The sequence below is a fragment of the Perissodus microlepis genome, chromosome 1 (genome assembly GCF_051167445.1).
Source record: "Perissodus microlepis isolate ML-2025 ecotype Zambia chromosome 1, ASM5116744v1, whole genome shotgun sequence".
Taxonomy (NCBI): Eukaryota; Metazoa; Chordata; class Actinopteri; order Cichliformes; family Cichlidae; genus Perissodus; species Perissodus microlepis.
The window spans coordinates 26,631,153-26,641,226 of record NC_140461.1 but is presented as its reverse complement, the minus strand read 5'-3'; the positions used below and the strand labels follow the sequence as shown (position 1 = coordinate 26,641,226).

Sequence of the window (10,074 nt, the reverse complement as noted above, 5' to 3'; positions counted from 1 at the left end):
TGTCTTATGAAATTATTTGTACACTGGATCTGTTTAAATATTGTTATTACTGTTTTTATCTAAAGTTCATTTGTGTGTTTATGATTTGAATGAATTAACTGAAGATGAAATAAGTACTGTAATGTGTGTATATATAAGTGCTTACGGCTTTAAAATGTAATTCGCTGACTCAACTTCAGAAATGAATTCAGCAAACACTGATGAACATGAACTGCAATCAGCAGCTGCTTTGCGTTTACTGTATATTTATGTACTGTCAGGATTAAAGTAATAAGGGGGTGCATAAAACTAGCAGCCATGTGCCAGAACTGAGCAACTTTCCATCTAACTACAAACGCACAACAAACACTTGTAGTACACACATAATGAGTTAATTGGTCAGTACGACAGTCATTTAGCTTCTTATGTGATCTTAATCCAATAAATTAACAACTTTATTTATATAGCACACTTAAAGACCAAGGGTACACCAAAGTGCTTCACAATAGTACAGCAGATTAAAACATGAATAATTAAAGACCATTAGCAATGTACCGAGTATGCTAGTGGGTCAATGGCACTAATTGGGCAAGAATAAAAGTTAAATAAAGAGTAAATATCACATCATAATCAATAGAAACACATGGATATCAAGTGAAGAGACATATATAATGGTAAGCACATAAAATGAAGATGGTATAGGGTATTAACTAACTGGAAAAGCAAGGTTAAATAAGTGAGTTTTTAGTCATGATTTAAATGTTTGGATGGAGTCGGACGCACAAATAGCAATGGGAAGGTTGTTCCACAAATTAGGAGCAACCAGGGCAAATGCACGGTCACCTCTGGTCTTAAGCCGAGATCTAGGCTGTACCAAGAGTAATTGGGCTGATGATCTGAGGGCTCTCCCAGGGCTGTATGGTCTACGGAGTTCAATGAGATAGCTAGGCGCTATATTGTTTATGATTTTAAAGGTAAGCAGCAATATTTTAAATTCAATATGGTATTTGACAGGGAGCCAGTGCAAATCATTAGTTAACTTGTAACTTGGAAATAATGACACTTGTTTAATCCCTGACACCTACTAATAAACATGTCAGTGCACAACTCATGAACCCAGTGAATTGTTCCAGTTTCACTTACTTGGTTAATTAGACCTGTTTCCACTTGGAAGTTGGAATAGAAGAAATTATGATGCTGATCATTCAGAACAGTTAAGCTACAATAGTTTTACACAAGCGCAGTTGGTAAGTACACTTGAATATGAACATACCAAAGAGGTTGGATCTTTGTGTGGTTATATGAGTGTAATTTGTTTTCACTAAAACACAGATTATTATTGTTGAGGTTTTTATGAAAGACTTAGAGAAGACTTTGATTAGTCTAGGAAACAAAGGCATGAAGAGCAAAGCCCAGCTTCAGTTTTCCCTCTCCTGTATTATTCATTCATGAGTCACACAGCTGTTTTGAAGGGATTTCGAAAAACATTTCCTAACACCTGGAAGAGCAAATATTTTCTTAATAGGAATAAGCTGAACATATTTTTTCCTAATCCAGTGATGGTTTCTCTCCAGCCCAGTCAAAAGATTGAATCTAGAGTTCAGAACACATTTGTCACAGTGTCATACAAACAAAATACTCCTACAGCCAGAGAAAATCAGATAAGACCAGTGAGGTGTTACAGGTAGTATCTGTTTATGCGCTTGCAAATAATCGTGGCATTTTCCTGCTTTACACCTGCCTACGCCACAGGAAAGCTCACCTGTTTCGGGGTGGAGCCACAGATGAGCTCAGTCTCAGGGATCAGCTACAAACATTGGCTACTCTTCAGTGGCACTCGTAGGCGGAAACAATGAGTAGTTTTGGTTAGGCCAAAGTGAAGATAGAAACTCGTGTTTTGTGGATTTTTTTGTGGTTAATTATTTATTTTTTTTAATCTTGGGAGTGTTGCCTCTCTGTTTGTATTTGGAGAAGGTTTTGGGGTGAGGGGGTTTGTACCCTTTGGTAATCATGGAGAGACTTCCTGTCGCTGTCGTACTGCTGTCGCTTCTGAAAGGTAATTTTTTTTTTACATGTTAGCTTCATGTTTGTGTAAAAACAAGTGTACTAAACCAGTTTATCAAGAAAATGTTAAAAAAAAAAAAAAAAAAAAAAAAAACACTTACAAAAATGAACATAAGTTTAAGTATCGGTCACATGACACAGGTGTTTACATGAAGCAATCAAACATGACCGTGTTACTCGTCTTTATAACCGATTTAAACATTTGTCTGTCGGAGATTATTAATATTTGGGTCACTTTAGAGATACTTGGGACCCTGACCATTGAGTCACTCTTTAAAGTTAAGCCAACGATTTTCTTTATTTCCACTCTGGAAAGAGTCACTGCGCTATGCCCACACTTAGATGAAGTCATCGGGTTTCATTCCACCTTTTCAGTGTTTGTTTGGTAGTTTCACAGTAGGCCACTTCCTGTGTCTTTGTCTGTGCCACCTGTTTTTCTGGTCCTGCTACTTTGACATTAACTCCTTGGCTCATAGTAGCTCTCACTCGTTGTCTCCTTTCCACTATTCTTCTTCCTGGACTTTTGCTGATAAATAATGTAACCTAATGGATCATTGTATAGTACTATATGTGGTTAACTCTCTGTCTGTTGTCTTTCTGCAGTGTCAGTATGCGTTCAGGTGATCGTTCCCTACACGCAGTACAGCACGCTTATGTTTGCCAAAGTGGTCCTCCGCTGCGACTACTCCACCTCTGCAAACCCCCAAAACGTTATTCTCACATGGACTTTCAAGTCTTTCTGCATGGACCCTGTACTGCAGTATTACTCCACAGGTACAAAAGCAACTGTCACCTGAGGGGTGGGGGGTGCCGCCACAGAGTGGGATTAAAATGCCAAAAAACTTTCGGCAATGGTGACAAAGATGGAAATCTATGTAGATGTAGATTTAAATGCATATACATTTCTTTGCATTTCTGCCCTCTGCATTAATTTGATCTAATTCTTGTTTTGTTTTTTTGTTTTTTGTTTTTTCAATCAGTTCTTTATTTTATTTTATTTTTTTTACTCTCACCTCACTTGGTGTGGTGCTTCCTACTGCACACATTTCATTTTTGCTATTCCCAAGGCTGCAATGATCAATAAGAATAATAATTTCATCTATGATCATTTGTGGGTTGTACCTGATGATCTTGTCTTTTGTGAACCACCAGTTTTATCCCAAACAGCCAGTAACATGTTTTGGCCAGTTGTCAGTCTTTGCACTATTAAGCTTTTACATCTGGTTTTGCAGCATACCAGGCTCAACTACAGTTAGGACAAGATCCATCAAATGACTGTCCAGACCGTGACCGGACAATACGCACTGTGGTCCAGAAAACAGGAAGCAACCAGCCTATACTGGGAACAGAGTACCAGGAACGGAAGATTTCCGTCCAAAACCGTGAGTTCACCCCAAGATGAGCCTAAATGTGATTTGGGTTTTTTTGTTTTGTTTTGGGTTTTGTTTGTTTTTTTAAGCTGAAGCACCTGTATAAATCTTTTAAATAGATGCTTGGTACAATATGAATTGGTAGTTTTGTTCAAATAACTGTGAGAACTTTTTTTTTGGTTGTTCTTCCTTCATTTTCATTATGTGATCATTTTTGCAGAAATAAAGGATTAATAGTATGTTATCCCGATGGCCTTTTAATTTGTAGAGATGGAAGTGAATTGACGAATGCTGTCCAGTTCTTTGAGCTTCTGAAATTAGGGCACAACAGAGGAAGTTGAATTTAATCATGTATGTTTGCATTGTCTGGACAGAGGCAGATCTGGTGATCAATGAGGTGATGTGGTGGGACAACGGGATGTATGTCTGCAATGTTAATGCTCCTGGAGACACCAGTGGGATCACTTCCAAAGAAGTCAAACTCATTGTATACAGTAAGAAAGAAAATATGAATGCATAAGATTAAACACAAATAATTGTGTGCGCTGCAGCTTCTGTTAATGTTATTAATGCTGTAACATACGCAAAAACCTAGTCTGCTTCTTAAGACACAGAACACAGAGCGTCTCCCTTTTTCTTCGTCTTCCTACAGACTGGTTGACTGCGTTGCTCATCATCATCGGTGCCCTCCTTCTCATCCTGCTCTTATGCATCTGCTGCTGCCAGTGCTGCCCTCAGATATGCTGCTGCTATGTCCGCTGTCCCTGCTGCCCACAGAGGTGCTGCTGTCCTGAGAAAGGTAAAAGCTTTCATTTAAGGGCGCTTCAACAACAGAAGTCAAGGAATAAGGCAGCTTGGGAGTTGAGGAGGAAAAAAAACCAAGCATGAAGGAAGGGAGAATATTTAATTGCCTGTATATCTAGTGAATGTTTGATTGCTGTTTCCATTGCTCCACTCAGTTTGGTCATTAACAGATCCTTTCTGCAGGCCTTCATTTGTGTTTGAAAGTACCTATTGCTAATAGCCTTAGTGAAATCAAACATGTGACCTTATCATGCTGCAAATAAAAAGCCCATATACTTTGAGATAGCCTCACTGGATCTGTACATACTAGAAATTGTTGTTCTCACGTTTTAGCTGTGATGCAGCATCGTATGGTGAAGCAGGCTCAGAAGGCCATGAATCCTTGGTTAGGAGGACAACCAATATATGCACCACTGAGCTCCGCCCCCAGCCAGATGAACCCAATGCTCTACGCTGGTACATGCACACATTAATCTGCACATATTAAAGTGACAGACTTAAATAGGTTTTAATTTGCTGTTTCCTTAAATTTTCTAAATGCTTTTCTTTCTTTTCTTTTTTGTCTTCAGGGTCTGTTGCAGGGAGCAGCATCCCTTTAAAGACTATGCCTCTCCCTCCTCCTCAGTCTTCAGCTTACAGCATGCCCCCTCCCAGTGTCCAAGGTAACCGCACACCAGCCAATAACAATCACATGCTCGACTACCTGGAGAACCAAGTGAGGGGGTTGGACATGACCAGTCCTCTTCTACAGGTATGTTCCCATGACTTTTAATGTAAACAAAAACACATTTGTTGGTTTACAGCAGGGGCCTGGAGTTGTCCTTGAACCAACACAGCTGATTTAAATGGCTAAACTAGCTCCTGCAGTTCTCCAGAGGCCTGGTAACGAACTAATCATGTGATTCAGGTGTGTTGACCCAAGGTGAGATCTAAAACCTGCAGGACACCGGCCCTCGGGGCCTGGAATTGCCCACCCCTGGTTTACAGGCAACAATCTGTGAATTGTAATGGCTCCTATGCTTCATGGGCGTTGCACTTGTCTGAATAATTTTGCTTTCTGTATCGTTTTTTGAGCTAACACAAGTCAGTTGCGACGACTTTTTATGACTTATGTCTGACTGATGTCATCAGAGAATTAAAGTGTGACCGTTTCAGACGGGCTCATCAAACCCACAGTGAAGAGAGAGCTTTTTGCTTAGTTTTAAACACGTCTTTCACTTTTTATGTCAAGAATGCATATAGTTAGAGACATCCAGACTTGACACAACACGTTAATCACAGCATTGTGTTAGAAAATTAAATATTACACTTTAGAAGGTCACAACTGACTTGGTGTCTTCAACCTCGTAATTTTAGTTTCCTCAGGAAACAAAAATTCTTAAAATGGTGGAATATTTTCTGCTTTTCTAAACCTGAAGTTCCCTGTAGTGGTTCACTTCATTTCTGAGGCTTATCATATTGACTGATTGACGATAAGTGCCTGATATATATTTTTTATTTATTTATTTATTTTAATGATGCAATTACCATAACAGTATATACTCTATTTGTAGCATTGAACCTGGGCACAGTTTTAGTTTTGTTTTTTGTTTTTTTTTAAGTTTTAGTTATATTTATTTCTTCTTATCTCTCCTCTTTCAGTCCCAGCCACCCCCCCCATCTCACGCCCAGCACTATGCACCTCCTGCCCAGCAATATGCGCCTCCTTCCCACCACATGCCCGTCAATGTCCCATTTTCACCAGGCCCCCCCAGCATGATCTCTGCCCTCAACGATGGCCCAGCAGAGCGTCGTGTCATTACGCTTCCGCCAATAAGGGAGTCGCAGTTAGGCAGAGTTCCACCTCCTGCGCCCAAGACCCGGCCACCGAGTTCCAGTGAGAGCAGCCGCAGTGGCTACACTCGTCGCGACGAGCAAGGGGGAGCGGGCAGACGTTACCCGTCACCTACCAGATCTAGAGGTATTCCCCGGAGCTACAGCGAGGAGTCACTGGATGGGCGGGGTCGCAGCCGGGCACGAGAAGGCATGGACCGCCCTCGATCCCGTTCCAGGGATGACTTGTTTGACAGCAGGTCCAGAGGGAATTACTCTCCCCCAGCAGCACGACACTCGAGGAGAGGGTCCTGGAGCTCAGATGAGGGAAGCAGCAGAAGAGGGGCGGTGGGAGGTGCAAGGAGAGGAGGTGGAGGCTGGTCCGATAAACCTCCCAGTTACACAGAGTACGAGCCGGGACAGAAACCAGGAGCACGAAGAAATGATTATTACTCTGTAAGAAATACTTTGCTTTAGTTTGCAAACTTGCAAGTACACCAATGCACTTGTATCACACATTTCTCAAACATGCAGTCACCATTATAAATAAAACCTCTGTTTGCTAGTGCAGTGAATCTAAAGTTAGTATGTCTCTCTCAGGACAAGGCATCCCGCAGTGGCAACAGCATCGTCATCTGAGCCCTCCATCTGCAAAACACACTGACTTCTGTTTCAGAGAGCAAGCCAACTCATCAGCCTGTTGTCTGGCTCTGGATAAACTCTTTATATGCCCATATATATTTTATTTTATTTCTTTTTTTAATCTATGAAATGACTAACTCTTTGTACATCTGATGAAGGACATAAACTCTGAGATTGAAAAATCCAGATATTCGTCATGCTTTCCCCTCTTACAGGTGGATAGAGGTCAAATGGCTCATGAGAGAAGGGAAACCTTTTAAATTAAATTAAACCAAATGATGTTTGTAACTCTGAAGAAATTGTGGTAATACTCCCCTCGGCTGGTTTGTTAGTCTAAAGAAATTATTCAGAAGGAAATTTGGACTAAAAGCTTGTTGCGTTTTTTTTTGTTTTTTTTTTGTGCTGAAGCTCTATTTATTTGGTAGTTAATTCTTATAAGGGATAAAGTCATGAAACAAACGCTACAAGGTGCAAAAGAAAAGTCTCTCAGGGTGAGTAAGCATTTTTGTTTTTGTTACATTATAATTTATAGTTTAAACCACATCAATATGATTACATTTTATGCTTTTGTTAAATCACAAAATATTGCTTTCACATCTCCATGTCTTTAGTGTCTTTTGTATTTGCTATATTTTAAAAGAAAATGCATACATTACTTGGCTATGGTTAGAAAATGCATGTGTACATAACTTGTATCTAGGAGATACTAGGAGTAAATTAGTCATACAGCCAATGGAGTGACGGACCTTTTTGATTCATTCACTGTTATTACAAGCTATTTTTTCTCTTTAAAAAACTGTACAGTCACTTTGTCATAGTACTTCAATAAGTCTTTGACATCTGGGGTACAACGTACCTGTGAGTTGCTCTTCTTCCTGTTTGAGCAACTTGATAGTCACACATGTTGTGTCGATAAGGGCTTCAAATCTTTGCAATGTTCCACATGTAGAGAGAAATCATCAAAGTAGGTTGCCATGTCTTATCACACTGCCACTGTTTTCTTGACAGCCATAGTTTTTAATATTCTGAACTATTTGCATATCTAAATATAGCCTAAAATGAAAAAGCAATATCAAAGTATGTATCCAAAACCTATAAATTATCAGACATCGACTATACACCCCAAACCCCAAAACGATTCACAGTAGAACTGTAAAATAAAGCCTAAATATGATGCAAATTAAAGCTGATGGCAGGACGGTTTATGTAAAGGTCAAGGTGTTGCAGGAGAATTAGTTTTGGGGTGGTTTTTGTTTGGGGGCTTTTCACATACTGGCAAAGCAAGTCAGTTGTTTTTGTGCTTTAATGTAGATTTTTTTTTTTTTTTGTCTTAATGTCATTTTCAGCAGGGTTTTTTCTTTTTCTGTTATATGGTGCTTTTATTTTTTTTTTAAAATGAAACTGTTTTCTGTAAAGTCATTGTACAAACATACTTCCCAAAAATTGGGAACCTGTGTAAAATGTAAATAAAAATGAGAATGTAACAATTTGGAAATCTCAAAAGTTTTATTTTATTCAAAACCGAACACAGAAAATGTGAAATGTTTAAACTAGGACACTTCACCATTTCATGGAAAACATGAGCTCATTGTCAATTTGATGGCAGCAGTTCATCTCAGAAGTCCTGGGACAGGGGCAACAAAAAACTGAAAGTAACTCGCACTAAAAAGAAACAACTGGAAGAACAGCTAATTAGGTTATTTGGCAAAAAGGACAGTAGCAAAGTTAAATGTAAAATAATATGTATTTTTCTCAGATTTAAAAGTGCATGAGGGTTTTTTTGTTGTTTTTTTTTGTTTTTTTTCCCTGTTTCCTGTTTACACTGTCTTTGTTGAAAGTGCACATGATGGAGCTGAACTGAGAAACCAGACGCTAATTATACCTGCTTCTGTTAATGAGGCAAACACAAACAGCACTTCTCAATGCACTATCATTATCACTGTTTCAGCAGCATGCCCTAATGCAGCCACACAGTGGTTTCTCAAATACTGTTTATCACTTGATGCTCTTGTTGTACACTTACCAGCCAATTTACCAGTTACATCTGGCTAGTAATGGGTTGAATCCCCTTGTGACTTCAGAGCTGACTTAATTCTTCATAGCATATATTCAGAAAGGAGCTGGAAACATTCCTCTGAGATTTTGCTCCATACTGACATGACAGGATCACACAGTTGCTGCAGATTTGTTAGCTGCCCATCTAAGATGAGACTCTTTTGTTCTACCCCCTCCAACAGGTGCTCTACTGGATTGGGATCTTTTGACTGTGAAGGAGTACAGATAACTCATTTTCATGTTCAGTAAACTCATTTCAGATGATTTGAACTTTGTGACATGACATGTTGTCCTGCTGCAAACAGCCATTAGAAGATGGGCACTGTGTGGTCATAAAAGAACGAACATGGTCACAAACAATACTCAGGCAAGCTGTAGTATTTAAACAATGCTGAGTCCAAGAGGTCCAAAGTGTGCCAAGAAAATATCCTACACCACTAGACCGTTATTAGCCTGAAGCACTGATGCAAGGCAGGATGGATTTATGTTTCATGTTGTTTATGCTAAATTCTCCTAACATTTAGTTGTCTATGCAGAAATTCAAAACAAAACAAAAACTTCAGACCAGGCAACAATTTTACAATCTTCTCTTGTCCAGTTTTGGTGAGCCTTAGTGAACTGTAGCCTGAATTACCTGTTCTTAGCTGACAGGGGTGGTACCAGGTGTGATCTTCTACTGCTGTGTACAGGCAGAAGACCACACCTGGTGATGCAGAGATGCTTTTCTGCATACCTTGGTTGGAACAACTGGCTCTTTCAACCATTGTTGCCTCCTCAAAGCAGTCTGGCCATTCTCCTCTGACATCAACAAAGCATTTTCACCCAGAGAACTGCTGGTCACTGGATATTTTCTCTTTTTTGAAACCACTCTCTGTAAACCCTTGAGATGTTTGTGTGGGCAAATCCCAGTAGATAAGCAGTTTCTGAAATACTGCGCTAAAGAAATTGCACACACATAATTATGCAAAAAACATTAAAAAGTAATGTGGTGCCAGCAAAAAGACGTATTGTTCAAAGTCACTTAAATTACTTTTATTATGGTGAATATGAATTACATTCTTAGAAAGATATGATATTTAATCTCGATTTTTTTTCTTTCTTTTTCTCTTTTGAAATTTTATCTTCAATCGCAATTCCATAATTTATTATTATTATTGTTATTTATGTATTTTACCATTGTAGGGCAGTAGGAGAGACTGCTGAATAGTTTGTCACTACAAACAACAGTATGGGCAGTAAAATCATGTGCATGCAAAATGTTCTGATAGTACAGTACATGAGTGAAGTGCAGCATTGAGATGATCACTAAGAATAAAAGATGAAAAAACGATGCACTGACTCCAGATCA

At 39.2% G+C, this 10,074-nt stretch overlaps 1 protein-coding gene across 1 annotated transcript; it reads left to right on the top strand.

Annotated features, from left to right (window-relative positions):
* The first annotated feature begins 1,753 nt into the window (after positions 1-1,753).
* ildr1a (immunoglobulin-like domain containing receptor 1a) lies at positions 1,754-8,515 on the top strand. Its single transcript, XM_084923679.1, has 9 exons — positions 1,754-2,035; positions 2,647-2,817; positions 3,276-3,425; positions 3,788-3,907; positions 4,066-4,212; positions 4,551-4,673; positions 4,787-4,968; positions 5,859-6,485; positions 6,630-8,515. Exons 1-9 carry the CDS (start codon positions 1,990-1,992, stop codon positions 6,666-6,668), a joined length of 1,605 nt encoding a protein of 534 aa, XP_084779805.1. The 5' UTR covers positions 1,754-1,989; the 3' UTR covers positions 6,669-8,515.
* Positions 8,516-10,074: the final 1,559 nt, after the last annotated feature.